The 15140-nt window shown below is 42.5% G+C and overlaps 1 protein-coding gene across 1 annotated transcript; it reads left to right on the forward strand.

The window, feature by feature from the left end:
* The first annotated feature begins 3903 nt into the window (after positions 1–3903).
* On the forward strand, positions 3904–13309 carry LOC129815637 (keratin, type I cytoskeletal 18-like). The gene is made up of 7 exons (XM_055869617.1): positions 3904–4489; positions 6077–6159; positions 10421–10577; positions 11143–11307; positions 11758–11883; positions 12254–12474; positions 13135–13309. Exons 1-7 carry the CDS (start codon positions 4007–4009, stop codon positions 13166–13168), a joined length of 1269 nt encoding a protein of 422 aa, XP_055725592.1. The 5' UTR covers positions 3904–4006; the 3' UTR covers positions 13169–13309.
* The last annotated feature ends 1831 nt before the right edge of the window (positions 13310–15140 follow it).

Raw genomic sequence — 15140 nt, forward strand, 5'->3', positions numbered from 1 at the left:
AAACATCTGACAAACTTTGATTTTGAAGTGGACTGTCATTTTAAACGTTTCGAAATGGCATAGAAGTAGTAAGATGAGTCATTCTGATTCCATTGAGAAGTTTCTCTTCCTCAACCATTAAACCATTCTAAATCACTGAGGTTTAAACTCCTTGATATATGATATTACCAAACATAAGTACTGTATTATATGAGAGTTGTTCTGATGTAGAAGGGAAGCTTTGAAACTTGATCAACCATGAAGGTGAGGTAGAGTGACAGTATAAAGAAAACAATGGAAGTGTATGAGCTTTAGCCAACTGTGTGTTTTGTTATTTTGTTCTCTGGGGTACATTTTGTGAATCCGCCCTAGCCAGGGCATACAGTAGTCTCGTCAGAGAAAGTGGTTGGGAACCTACTATTTTCCACTGCTCTAAACACCACCACCTATTAAATTTGAGTCCATCTAGTTAAGGGCAGAGGTTTTATTTTGGAATGTTCAGTTACATTTCAACACACAACCAGCCCTTCATTTAATAATGTCTAAGATACAGAATATCTGATGTAAGTAAAAAAAAAAAGTAACTTTGTCCGAGCCAGAATGGCCCATATTTCTGTAGCGTGAAGCAGCTTGACATACAAGTACACCCCCTGGACAGGATGCTAGTTTATTGCATGGCCTAAGAAGCCATAAAATCCCTTGTGAACATAATTTGAGGCTAGAAAGTTGCTTGTTTATTGTGAGACTAAAAGTGTCAAGAGTCCGAGTAAAATGTTACATACTGGGTTCTTATTCATATATTATGTAATGAATTACTGTATATGTTATTTCTGACACTCACAGTCCTATTCTAGTATGTTTTCTTAAGAACAATGGATATTGATGGTTTTTTTGTGTACTGGATTAAAAATTCAATGGCTCTATCTGTCTGTGTGACTTTATTACCTTTCGGGTGACACAATCAACACTCCTGCTCAATGAGATACAAACTAAAAAGATACCACTAAAAGATTAAAACCATGAAAGGTATCACAGCTATCTGCAGATATCTACTCAAGATAAGATATTAACTGAAGAATTTTGTGAAAATAGTGCCCAGTGATCTATCACTCAAAGGTGACTGAAGAGCACCCCTTCCCTGCCCTCCCCCAACCCTATCCCTGAAGACAGAGAGACATATACACTGTGGTATCAGCATACCAAAGTCTTTGTGCACACCTAATTTGATTAACCTTTACATCTTCTAGGTGTGTTTGAGGGGTTTGGGTGTTTCCTGTTTAATATGGGATATGGGGTCTTTCAAAACATGGTTGTACTACACTGAGTATAGAAAACATGAAGGACACCTGCTCTTTCCATGACATAGACTGACCAGGTGAATCCAGGTGAAGTCTATGATCCCGTATTGATGTCACTTGTTAAATCACTTCAATCAGTATAGATGAAGGGGAGGAGACAGGTTAAATAATTATTAAGTCTTGAGACAACTGAGACATGGATTGTGAATGTGTGCCATTCAGAGGGTGAATGAGCAAGACAAAAGATGTAAGTTCCTTTTAACGGGGTATGGTAGTAGGTGCCAGGAATACTGGTTTGTTTCAAGAACTGCAAAGCTGCTGGGTATTTCATGCTCAACAGTTTCTATGTGTATCAAGAACGGTCCACCACCCAAAGGACATCCAGCCAACTTGATACACCCGTGGGAAGCATTGGAGTCAACATGGGCCAGCATCCCTGTGGAACACTTTCGACACCTTGTATAGTTCATGCCCAATGAATTGAGGCTGTTCTGAGGGCAAAAATGGGGGGTGCAACTTAGTATTAGCAAGGTGTTCCTAATGTTTGGTATACTCAGTGTAAATGCTAATGGAATGACTGTTGTTGTTATCACTGGTTTATTCACAAATTCATCATAAGTCGGTCCAAAGAGGTTTGGTGTGGTAAAGTTAGCCATTCCAAACAAGAGGTGCAGGGAAATAGTTTGTGAAAGTTGGTCAAAGTTAGCTAACATATTCCATTAGTTTTGTTTAGCCCTGCTGAGAAGTGCATCCATATCCAGCTATTTTGGGGTTTGGCTGACCACGTATGTTTAAACTATGCAGCAACCGTTACAAATATGCCTTTTATGGGCAAAACCAGAAGAATGCCAATGCATGCTCAGATTAAAAACTCTTAAATTATTTTCTTCTTCATTCACTCCAGTCTTTTATTATTTTCTTAATTATATGTGTTTGTTTCTTTTTTCCAATTAAAATATTTTCCCCTTTTTTTTTTTACAATGTGATGAAGTTGTAAGCTGGAATGTCAAAGTAGTAGGAAGTACTTTTTTAAATATACAGTACCAGTCAAAAGTTTGGACACACCTACTCATTCCAGGGTTCTTCTTTGTTTTTACTATTTTCTACATTGTTAAATAATAGTGAAGACATCAAAATTATGAAATAACACATATGGAATCATGTTGTAACCAAAAAAGTGTTAAACAAATCAAAATATATGTTATATTTGAGATTTTTCAAGGTAGTCACCCTTTTCCTTGATGGCAGCTTTGCACACTCTTGGCATTCTCTCAACCAGCTTCATGAGGTAGTCACCTGGAATGCAGTTTAGTTAACAGGTGTGTTTTGTTAAAAGTTCATTTGTGGAATTTCTTTCCTTCTTAATGTGTTTGAGCCAATCAGTTCAAGAACTTTGAAAGTTTCTTCAGTGCAGTTGCAAAAACCATCAAGTGCTATGATGAAACTGGCTCTCATGAGGACCCAGAGTTACCTTTGTTGCAGAGGATAAGTTCATCAGAGTTACCAGCCTCTGAAATCAGCAAGTAACTGCACCTCAAATTTCACCTCACAGAGGTGAGACACATCTCAACATCAACTGTTCAGAGGAGACTGCATGAATCTAGGGCCTTCATGGTTGAATTGCTGCAAGGAAACCACTACTAAAGGACACCAAGAAGAAGAAGAGAGTTGCTTGGGCCAAGAAACACGAGCATTAGACCACGGACATTAGACCGGTGGAAATCTGCCCTTTGGTCTAATGAGTACAAATTTGAGATTTTTGGATCCAACCGCCATGTCTTTGTGAGACGCAGAGTAGTTGAAAAGATGATCTCCACATGCGTTGTTCCCACCGTGAAGCATGGAGGAGGTGTGATGGTGTGGGAGTGCTTTGCTTGTGACTGTCAATGATTTATTTAGAATTCAAGGCACACATAACCAGCTAAGGCTACCACAGCATTCTGCAGCGATACGCCATCCCACCTAGTGTGCACTTAGTGGGACTTTTTTCAACAGGACAATGACCCAAAACACACCTTCAGGCTGTGTAAAGGCTATTTGACCAGGACGGAGAGTGATGGAGTGCTGCATCAGATGACCTGGCCTCCACAATCACCCGACCTCAACCCAATTGAGATGGTTTGGGATGACTTAGACCACAGACTGAAGGAAAAGTAGCCAACAAGTGCTCCGCATATGTGGGAACTCCTTCAAGACTGTTGGACAAGCATTCCAGGTGACTACCCCATGAAGCTGGTTGAGAGAATACAAAGCTGTCATCAAGGCAAACGGTGGCTACTTTGAAGAATCTAAAATCTAAAATGTCAATACATTTGGTTACTATATGATTCCCTATGTGTTATTTCATAGTTTTGATTAATTCACTATTATTCTACAATGTAGAAAATAGATTTAAAAAACAACAAAAAACTTAAATGAGTAGGTGTGTCCAAACTTTTAACTGGTACTGTATGCTTCTCATTAGATGCACGCAAAAAATAGGGGAAATAAGGAACCGAGTGAATGAAAGCATGAGAGAAGAGGGAGGAGAGCAGGAAAGAGAGGATGGGGGTGTGGATGTAGGCAGGGTCTTGGAGGCCGGCCTGCGAAAGAGAGAGAGAGGATAGTTGTGTAGGGGGAGTATTAGTTCTCCGGTTCATTCTACCCGCGTCACTCTCTCTGTATCTCAGCTCAGTCTCCTCTCGCTCTCTCTTTCTTCTCCATTCTTTTTAACTCCTCCATCAGCAGTCATGAGTTACAGACCGTCCAGCAGCCACACCTCTTTCCAACGCTCCGCGCCCGTGTCCTCCTACCGGGCCGCCAGCACCTATGGCGGGGCCGGAGGCCAGGGCACCCGCATTTCCTCCACAGCCTACGGGGGCCTCCGCAGCGGTGCCCCGGCCAGCTCCTCCTCCTACTCCACATCCTCCTTTAAGGTGAGCGGCGGTGGTATGGGCATGGGTGGTGGCATGGGCGCCGCTATGGGTTTGGGCATGGGTGGTCTGACCAAGACGACGGCGGCAGGTGGTGGCGGTGGTCACGTCATGGGAAACGAGAAGGGGGCCATGCAGAACCTGAACGACCGTCTGGCCAACTACCTGGAGACGGTGAGGAACCTGGAGCAGGCCAACGGACAGCTGGAGATGAAGATCCGAGAGGCCCTGGAGAAGGGAGGACCAGACGCCCGCGACTACAGCAAGTACAGCCCTATACTGGACGACCTGCGCAAGAAGGTGGGGGTGTGAATGAGAAAGAGAGAGAGGGGGGAGTGATAGTGAGAGATGCAATATGGGGTCTCTTGAGTAGTATCACATTCAAACAAATAATAATACAGTATCATTACAAGAGTGATAGAGACAAAGAGAGAGTGACAGGGAGAGAGAGGGGGTTGTTGATAATGTGTGTAGAAAAAGGGTTAAGGTGAGGAATTTGTTTTGTCTTTTGTTGCTTTAGACAAGTGTGTTCATAGATAATCCTTATTTGATTAACCTATAAATCAAAATATCCATGTAATGTCACCAATGTTGCAACTTTTCTGTGAACTAAAACCCATATGGTATGAGAGATGTCCCTCCAAGAATGAATTTAAGCGTAGTGAAAATGATTTATTCACCGATTTATACTTTGCTTCTCACTCTTTCTGCCTTCACTTCAACATTTCTGTGATGAACCCTGCTTTGTAACAACTGCCTTATAAAATGTCCTAACAACTGAATAGAGGGTGGGGCAGGGTGGGGCAGATATCCCCTTTCCTTCCCCCTCCTTCCCTAGTTCCCTCACTCCTCAAACTAGTCAAAGACTTCCTCAAATGAATCCTTTGGTGGAAGCAGTGAATCATCATCAAAAAACTGACCAAAACCCATAAACAATGTTCCAAGATGGTTTCCAACCCACCGGGTCATTCTCCTGGGTTACTCTGGGGCGTAGTGTGGTGTGGGAGGGACCAGCAATGTGAACCAGATGTGGTGTGACAACACACAAAAAGAATCCCCTGTGAGATTTGAAACACATGGTGGGTGTGCTGGTTGTATAACCATTATAGCTCCACACAGCACAGTCAAAGTCTCTGTAAACTACTCACAGCACAGTCAAAGATCTATGTAAGAATTCCAACAAGATCTCATGAATTCCTGGCAAAAACAGACTTTTGTCCAAAAGAATTCAGAGTCCCTCTATAGCTTATGATGGCACTCTTATGATGAATGTTAGCCTTGTTCCACTTGCCGGACACATAAAGGGACAAGAGTTTCCTTTTTTGTGTGATTCACACCAGAATGCCATGGTTAGAAACACACAGATTTTGGGGTGGGGGGGTGGGGGGGCTCTCTTTATGGTTTTGTGGGGGACAGGAAGCCCCGCCTTTTTCTTTAAACAATGAAAATTGAGAACAGATTCAGCCCTAGAGCGAGAACTAATTTTCCTGTTCTTCCGTTTGTGGTTCCTCTTTTTTCTTAGAGACATGTGACGGTAACCATAGATTCATTTGTGATTCACTCAACCTGCAGTTTCAATATCACTCCCCTGAGAGTCTTAGATTTAAAATGGTGGTGATGAGCAGCAGATCCCGTGATGGAATGTTTTAGTTCTTCTTTTTTATTGCCAGCTCATCTGTGTATGACGCACACAATTATAGTTAGAATTAAGAAGTAAGTGGGGGAAAACATACAGGCCTACAGCTTTCCTCTATAACTGACATGGATTCAAAAGTTAAGTTAAATAAAGCATCATAATGCTCATGTCATCTGCAAAATTGTCCTCCAAAAGATTTAGTCTGTTATTGTCATGTATTCATTAGCATTAACAATCTTTTTCTCCAATAGGTCTTTGATGCGACAGCGGACAATGCTAGCCTGGTGCTCCAAATTGATAATGCCCGCTTAGCTGCAGATGACTTCAAAGTAAAGTGAGTTTACCACTGTAAATGACATCTTTCTGCACACTGGTTGATCCATGAATTTGTATACAATACAAGGGTTCATTTGCGATTTTGTAGATCGTCACTCTGTCAAAAAAATCTATTTATCTGTTTAATTTCATACTGTACATGTGCTTCTCACAAATTAAATTGGTTTAAACCCACTATACACAATTAGGTAGTGTATCAGCCATTCAGTTCAAGGAAGAACTCTCAAGAGTTTGAGATATTCCCCAATTTCGTGGTATCCAATTGCAATTACAGTCTTGTCTCAGTGCTGCAACTCCCATACAGACTCTGGAGAGGCAAAGGTCGAGAGTCACGCGTCCTCCGAAACACAACCGAACCAAGCCGCGCTGCTTCTTGACCAAATGCCCACTTAACCCGGAAGCCAGCCATAACAATGTGTTGGAGGAAACACCATACACCTGGCAACCGTGTCAGCGTGCAATGCGCCCATCCCACCACAGGAGTCGCTAGTGCGCAATGGGACAAGGACATCCCTACAAGCCAAACCCTCCCCTAACCCGGACGACGCTGGGCCAATAGTGCGCCACCCCATTGGTCTCCCGGTCACGGCCGGCTGCGACAGAGCCTGGACTCGAATCCAGAATCTCTAGTGGCACAGCTAGCACTGCGATGCAGTGCCTTAGACCACTGCACCACTCGAGAGGCCTCCCTCCCCAAATCCTAATAATAATCAAAAGTAGGGAGAGAATCAAAATTGACTTCAGATAGTGTCTGAGTCAACACATTTTGGTTGAGCAACTGACTAGATATCCATTTTCCCTTTCATAGTCAACTGAAACACCCCATCATTTCGAGACCTTGGTGCTATAAGGTTCAATCTGATATTTTTGTCAAAAATGAGATAGTCACATAAATGATCTTCAGAAGGTTCTTCAGATGATTGTGAAGTCAAATATTTAAATTAAATAAACTACTGTACATTTTAAATGAGAAAAAAAATGGAAAACTAGAAACGTACATCTGCATAAACCCATTTGAACTTGGCGCTATAAGGTTTTATCTGCAATCCAATCACAAGCCTTAGTACGGTCCAGGCTAGTTTAGCCAGCAATAATGGCATGCATCAAAAATCTTAAAGTAAATGATGTTGTCGCATCATTGTTCAGTGATGACAGTCATTTGTCTGTTGATCATAATACATTTCTTAATGTATATTATGATGTGTTCTGACTATCTTGCAAGGGCGAAATTGTAGTGTAGATATTGGGGGAACGGACGAACAGTAGACAACTTCTTGGGTATGACACTACAAGCTTGGCACACCGGTATTTGGGGAGTTTCTCCCATTCTTCTCTGCAGATCCTCTCAAGCTCTGTCAGGTTGGATGGGGAGCGTCGCTGCACATTTTCAGGTTTCTCCAGAGATGTTAGATCGGGTTCAAGTCCGGGCTCTGGCTGGGCCACACAAGGACATTCAGAGACATGTCCCAAAGCCACTCTTGCGTTGTCTTGGCTGTGTGCTTAGGGTCGCTGTCGTGTTGGAAAGTAAACATTCGCCCCCAGTCTGAGGTCCTAAGCACTCTGGAGCAGATTTTCATGAAGGATCTCTGTACTTTTATATCTTTGCCTCGATCCTGACTAGTCTCCCAGTCCCTGCCGCTGAAAAATATCCCCACAGCATGATGCTACCACCACCATGATTCACCGTAGGGATGGTGCCAGGTTTCCTCCAGATTTGACGCTTGGCATTCAGGCCAAAGAGTTCAATCTTGGTTTCATCAGACAAGAGAATCTTGTTTCTCATGGTCTGATAGTCATTTAGGTGCCTTTGGCAAACTCTAAGCAGGCTGACATGTGCTTTTTACTGAAGAATGGCTTCCGTCTGGCCACTCTACCATAAAGGCCTGATTGGTGGAGTGCTGCAGAGATGGTTGTTCTTCTGGAAGGTTCTCCCATCTCCACAGACGAACTCTGGAGCGCTGTCAGAGTGACCATCAGGTTGTTGGTCACCTCCCGGACCAAGGCCCTCCTCCCCTGATTGCTCAGTTTGGCCATGTGGCCAGCTCTAGGAAGAGTCTCGGTGGTTCCAACCTTCTATTTAAGAATGATGGAGGCCACTGTGTTTATGGGACCTTCAATGCTGCAGAAATGTTTTAGTATCATTCCCCAGATCTGTGCCTCGGCACAATCCTGTCTCAGAGCTCTACAGACAATTGCTTCAACCTCATGGCTTGGCTTTTGCCCTGACATGCACTATCAGCTGTGGGACCTTATATAGACAGGTGTGTGCCTTTCCAAATCATGTCCAATCTATTGATTTTCCGTGGATGTAGAAATCAAGGCCGGTCTGGACTGCACCAAAACAAGACGTTCAAAAAGCGTTGGCGTCGTTCCGTGCATACTGAGGTGCCTACAGTGTTGCCTGAAATGTAATTGTATGAATGCCCTTCTATGTGGTAAGCCTACCATTTGTAAAACACCAAAAAAAGACGACGACTGACCGTGCTTACTGGGGTGTAGCCTACCATGTCGGCCAGCAATGGAATTGTATGAATGCCCATCCATGTGGTAGGCCCACCATTTGTAAAACAGGCCGTTGCATTGGCTTTATTAGTCCTGATTCCTGTGGCTAATTAATTTGGCTATTTAAGCTCTGAATATCAGCTACCCAACTCTATCAGGAGTTATCGTAAGCCTATTTGTATTGTGTTCACCCAGTTGGAAATGCAGAACTATTTAGTTTTTCGCTATGATCAGCTTATCAAAAATGTACGGATACAAACTTGAAACCACTGATCATGACAATGAGGTGAAACACCAGCACGGAAGTTGTGATTGTCAATTCCACATTGTCCATTTTACTTTTACCTATCCTGTTTTTAGGATGTGTTGTTTGTTAACATGACAGCGCATTTTTATTTGATTGGTTACTTGATGAGAGAAACCTGCAGGATGTAAAATGTGTCCGTCTCATTACATCGTCATACATTTTATCTCCAGCCTGTAGGCTACAGAAAAGACCACATACTCTTTCTACCATATGCTAGAAATCTGCTACATGATTTATGTTGGATGATTTTTTTGACAGAACATTGGTGTTGCGCCTGCTGTGATGCGTTTCTCCAAAAGCACCCTGGAGAGGCGCGCTGGGAATGGACAAAGTGGGCACTTCTTATCACAGGGTAGCATCAGGCTCACCTAAAAAGACCAAATGCCACCGGTTGATAGAAATTGTCAATGTTTTTCGGCAGAAGCATGTGAGGTTTTTGTGTTATTGGTGGTGCGTCTTGCTCAATTTAGCTCAGAAAATGCTGCCCTCGTCAATCTGCCGCCATAGGCAGCCACCTAATCCTGCCTAATGAGCGGGCCGGCCATGGTTAGAACCTTCGTAGGAACATTGTTAAATCTCTGAGCTGTTGAATTTAACGTTGCACTTGAAAACGCTCGTAATCTTACGCCTGCCTCAGACCTCTCGTAGAACAGCTAAGTGTGCACAATGATGTGCCAAATCTGTGATTTTGTGAATTTTGAATGGGTAAGCATTAGAATGACACGCCTCAATATTTGCCGTATGTGGTAATATCTCTCTAGGACCTGATCCGCCATCAGTATTGTGAAAGAATTCTAATGCTACGGTAAGATTTGAATGGAGAAAGCTGATCCGAGAGCAGTGCTCCCTTTCTTTTGATCCTACCAGTATCGACACATGCTCTAACGACTCACTTAGCGGCCAATGTCTCTGTGTGGTGTTTTGGGAAACGCATATTACACCTTTGGCCATTGTAAGAAAGATGCATCATTAAAACACACGTAAGTCTAAGTTCCATCGCTATCGGGAAGCCGGGTCCTGTTCTCCCATCCCAGTGGCAATTTCACCCATGCTATCTTTGTATTATTCTATCATTTATATATTCAAATAGCTACACTTTTTTTTTTTTTACTGAACATGTCAAATTCAGAAGTGTCAGATAGAGGCTTATGGCTGAATCCAGATTGAGATTTCAGAGCCACAAGGTTATATCTGCTATTGCACCCCCCTAAAAAAAATGATTTAAAAATGTCTAAGGATTTTTATACTCTGCACTTTAGGTACCTTTAAGGTGAGGGTTATGAAAGAAAAATTCACTACAAAACAGTTCAGAGATCTGGGATGTGAAAACGTTGTTGCTTAATATCTCAGAACAATGCTTTTTCAGATTAAACCTTATAGTCCCAAGGTCACAATTTCCAAGTATTTCATGTCAACAAGGAGTGTAGTGACAGTCTCCCTATGCCCAAAGGTTTGAATCTGAGAATGGCATTCGCCAGTCAGTGGAGGCGGACATTGCCGGGTTGAAGAAGGTCATCGATGACACCAACATGGGCAGGATGAACGCGGAGAGTGAGATCGAGGCCGTGAAGGAGGAGCTCATCTTCCTCAGGAAGAACCATGACAATGTGAGCTATAGTATTAATATTGAATATCCACATCAAATTATAATTTTTCAATTCATATTTTTATTGTATTTGAATAGATTGAAGACTAATATTATTATTGGAAGCGTCTCATGGGGGGGATTCTCAAGACATAACATGCTCAATTTGAGCTACTCCAGGTAGCGACATTGCAGGCTAGCTCAGTGCTGCCCCCTCGCATTGATTGTCTCAAATTGAAGGCCGACTGGGGTACTGCAGGCTGCCGGTAGCAACTTGATTATGCTTATAACTTCTTCTGTGTGCGATTTTAAAATAGTTGGTTTAACTTCATGGCTTCAATGAGACGCGGCAGTTGTTCTCTCCTGATTGAGATTGAATGTCCATGTCAAACATTAGAAGATTTGCATGAAATAGAACATTTCCAGACTAGATTTAAGAATGATATAATTCAGGAAGAATGATGATAACGTGATAACAAAATCAGACTAACCTAATCACTAGCTATGAACTTTTCACATTTCACAGTTGGTAAATTTTGAAATGCCTTACTATTTCTCATGTCTCTGTCTCTCCCTCTCTCCAACAGGAAGTGATGGAGATGAGGAACCAGATCACCCAGTCGGGGGTGCAGGTGGACGTGGACGCCCCCAAGGGTCAGGACATGTCACTGGTCATGGAGGAGATGAGGGCCAAGTACGAGAAGATGGCTCTGAAGAACGCAGAGGACCTCAAAGTGTGGCACGAAAACCAGGTTTGCCCATCCTATCTTTACAGTGTTCAGAAGGAAAGAAGGATGGATATGTTCTTATCATTACTTCATACATACTAACATTACACACCACATAAAGTCCGGGTTTGGCTGGGGTAAGAATAAATAAGAATTTGTTCTTAAATGACTTGTCTATTTAAATAAAGGTTTAATAAAATAAAATAGGTTAATAAAAATAAAGCCTATAATACTCCGTTTTTGATCCGCATTTGGAATTGAAATGGACTACCTCACACCTACAGGCCAATATAAAATTGTGTATTTGCAAAATGTGTAGCTTTCCAATAAAAACTTGTTTTGTTGCACAAACCAGTATCCTATCTGGGTAGTCTAGTCACACAACAAAAGCCTGAACTACAAAACATGAATTCACCTCTCAAGTTGACTCAGCTTCTCTCCCTCTCATCTCTCTCCCTTTGTGCTGTGGTATAGATCTCAGACGTGCAGGTGCAGGTATCACAGAACACAGAGGCCCTGCAGGGGGCCCAGGTTGAGATGAGTGACCTACATAGACAGCTACAGACCCTCGAGATTGAGCTGGCGTCCCAACAGAGCTTGGTAAGGACATTCTTTCAATATGATGATAACATATTTCAGTTAAATTCCTATATTCCACAGAGCAGAAATGGAACTGATAGTAACCCCAGTATGTCCTCTATGTCCAACAGAGGAGGCTGGTGGGAGGAGCTATGGGTGGATGTGCTCATTGTAAGGGCTGGAATAGAATTAATGGAATGGTATCAAACATATGGAAAACACATTTGACTCCATTCAGTGTATTCCATTCCAGTCAATACAATGAGCCTGTCCTCCTATAGCTCCGCTCACCATACCTTAGCCATACCTTCCATATCTCCAAATTCCAACATTCTAATAATCCCAATGTCATTCAACAACATTCCCAAAATTCTCCTCTTATTTCAAACAGAAATCCTCCTTAGAGGACACCTTGCATAACGTGGAGATGCGTTCCAACATGGAGGTGGAGAAGTACAATGCCATCCTCATCCGTCTGGAGGGCGAGCTGACCAACCTGCGGGGTAACATCCAGCATCAGGGCCAGGAGTATGAGGCCCTGCTCAACATGAAGATGAAGCTGGAGGCCGAGATCGCCACCTACAGGAGCCTGCTCGACGGAGGGGACTTCAAGTGAGTGGACGAGGGGATGAGGGAGATTGGTTCAATCCTAAATCGACCCGTAGACCAATTAGATAGGTATAAGCATTATGTTCATAGCTCCACCTTCCACCTTGATAGGCCAGGTGGAAGTTTCATCATATTGGTTATTTCAATCAAATCTTCTCAGATCTCCACAAGTGCATGTGACATAGGGCCTGAAGGTTGATTTGGGATTGGGCCATTGACTGACTATTGGGGTGCATCTTAATCAGTTATCACGCAAGAATAAGAACAAATAGTTGAGGGTCAAATTCTTGATTCAATCACAGCTATGCTTCAAGCTCAACTACCACAATACGCCATGGTGGGTGGATCAAATCAAATCTATGAAGTTGAAACAGGATATAATGAGATCGTGAGGTGGGGGTGACATTTACCATGAGTCAAATTCTTGGAAGTTGTGACAAAGTCAAATGGCAGAAACACAAAATGATTTTGGACACATCTGCAGCAAGTAGGCCTTGCTGCAGAGCTTGAAGCAGAGCTGCCATATCTGTCGGCGCCATCTTACTAATGTGAGTGGATGAGGTAGTTTGACGCCATCTACAGTATAAACCAGGTATAGCATGATTGTTTGTCCTGTTAATGAATGAATGTCCTGTTTTTGAATACCTATTTTTTCTATTCCAGGCTCCAAGACGCTATGGATGAACTGAAACCCTAAAGGAATAAGGCGGGACAAAAGTGATGACCAACTGTCAACTTCATGGAGAGAGATACCCACAGACACGGAGGAGTTAAACCCATCAAATGGGCATAACCATGTCATAAAAATAAAACCTTGATGCAATGGTTTATCATTTAACGTGTTGTTTCTCATATTTATACCTAAACACTGCACCGAGCCCATTTTTTATTTTACCAGGCAAGTCAGTTAATAAGAGCAAATTCTTATTTTCAATGACGGCCTAGGAACACTGGGTTAACTGCCTTGTTCAGGGGAAGAACAACAGATTTTTACCTTGTCAGCTCGGGGATTTGATCTTGCAACCTTTCAGTTACTAGTCCAACACTCTAGTCCAACCACTAGGCTACCTGCCACCCCATTAAACTGAGCCTATTGAACTGAGCCTATTGAACCGAGCCCATTGAACCGAGCCAATTGCAAGATTTTAGGAAAGCTTAAAATGTATCTTCTTTATGTGATGGATAGAAAACTGTAATTCCCTTTTTAAAATATGATTTATTTTTTATAGTACAAAGCAAGGGCAATCAAAAAGTCCCAAACTCACAAACACCCCTTGTGTAGCAATAGAATAAATACAAGAAAAGTTACAAATAACTAAAAGCCATCATCACACATAGGGTTAGTAACAGAAGAAGATAAAAAATGATTAAACTGACAGAAATATTGTCCTGAAATTACCTCAATGTACAGAAAGAGGCACACATAGAGAAGAATGCTTTAGGAAGAAATTGATGCTTGTGCTCTTATTGAATTTAGGTAGGCTACTCAGTTACACTACATTATTGCTATTATAAACTGGTTGCCAATGTAATTAGAGCAGTAAAAATACGTTGTCACAACAGTGGTATAAGGGCCGATATATCACGGCTGTCAGCCAATCAGCAGTCAGAGCTCGAACCACCCAGTTTATAATAGGCAATAAATAAGAAAGACCATATTGCAATACATAGTTTATGCGTAGCTCCTCATTGTGAAGGCCAGCACGTTATGTCATCAATATACAGTATCTGCAAGCTGTCTCTCAAATAGCCTACCACATTACTGCAGTCAAATAGTTTTGAAGAAGTAAAAGAGAAAGAATGCACTTCTTCAGAATATTGATCTGTTTTTGGCAAGGGCTGCAAACAGTCACGGATTATATAGGGAAAACCAGCTGCATGGCGAGCACCTATGCCTATCTCGCAGACAAGTAAAACACTTTTTATGCTTGCTTCGAGGTAAACAACATTGATCCTCCTACATGGGCCCCCGCTGCTCAAGATGACTGTGTGTGCTCTCTATCTCTGTGGCCGACGTGAGCAAGACTTTTAAACGTGTGAATACTCTCAAAACTAGACCAGCTGGTTTAAGGACAGATTCAACCTCTCCCTGTCCTAGTCTGTAATCCCCACATGCTTCCACCATTGTTCCTGTACCCTGGCAAACAAAGGTAACCTGCCTAAATGACTATCGCCCTGTGGCACTCACTTCTGTCATCATGAAGTGCTTCGAGAGGCTGGTAAAGGACCACATCAGCTCCACCTTACCTGACACCCTGGACCCACTACAATTTGCATACCGCACCAAAAGATCAACGGACAACGCAATCGCTATTGCACTGCACACAGGCCTATCCCACCGGGACAAGCGGTTTGAAAATGATGTTCATTGCCTGAAGATGTAAGGAGGGGCTTATTACAGTTGTATTCCAGCCACTAGGGGGTATATGGGTGAAGCCCATGGGAAATGAAGAAGAACATTTTAATTGGACTGGGGGAGCTGTTACATTTGCTGACATGGTTAAAATTCATGTAAACAGTACCTTTCGCGTTGAAATTTACATTATAAGCTCATAGATAAAGGTAAGAAATTTGGAGGCACAGCTGAGATTTATTTTCATGTGAGCACCGGCCCATATTCCTTGAATGGACAATGAGTGAGAGACATTGGGAGAGTTGCTAGCTAGCTA

This window comes from Salvelinus fontinalis, chromosome 18 (genome assembly GCF_029448725.1).
Source record: "Salvelinus fontinalis isolate EN_2023a chromosome 18, ASM2944872v1, whole genome shotgun sequence".
Lineage (NCBI taxonomy): Eukaryota > Metazoa > Chordata > Actinopteri > Salmoniformes > Salmonidae > Salvelinus > Salvelinus fontinalis.

What these genes read in the sequence shown, in the direction of transcription:
- LOC129815637 (XM_055869617.1), top strand. Translation starts at nt 4,007, where the DNA reads ATGAGTTACAGACCGTCCAGCAGCCACACCTCTTTCCAACGCTCCGCG. An exon ending in GCAGATGACTTCAAAGTAAA is followed by an intron (nt 6,160 to 10,420) that starts GTGAGTTTACCA and finishes CTATGCCCAAAG; the next exon opens with GTTTGAATCTGAGAATGGCA. An exon ending in CTCGACGGAGGGGACTTCAA is followed by an intron (nt 12,475 to 13,134) that starts GTGAGTGGACGA and finishes TTTCTATTCCAG; the next exon opens with GCTCCAAGACGCTATGGATG.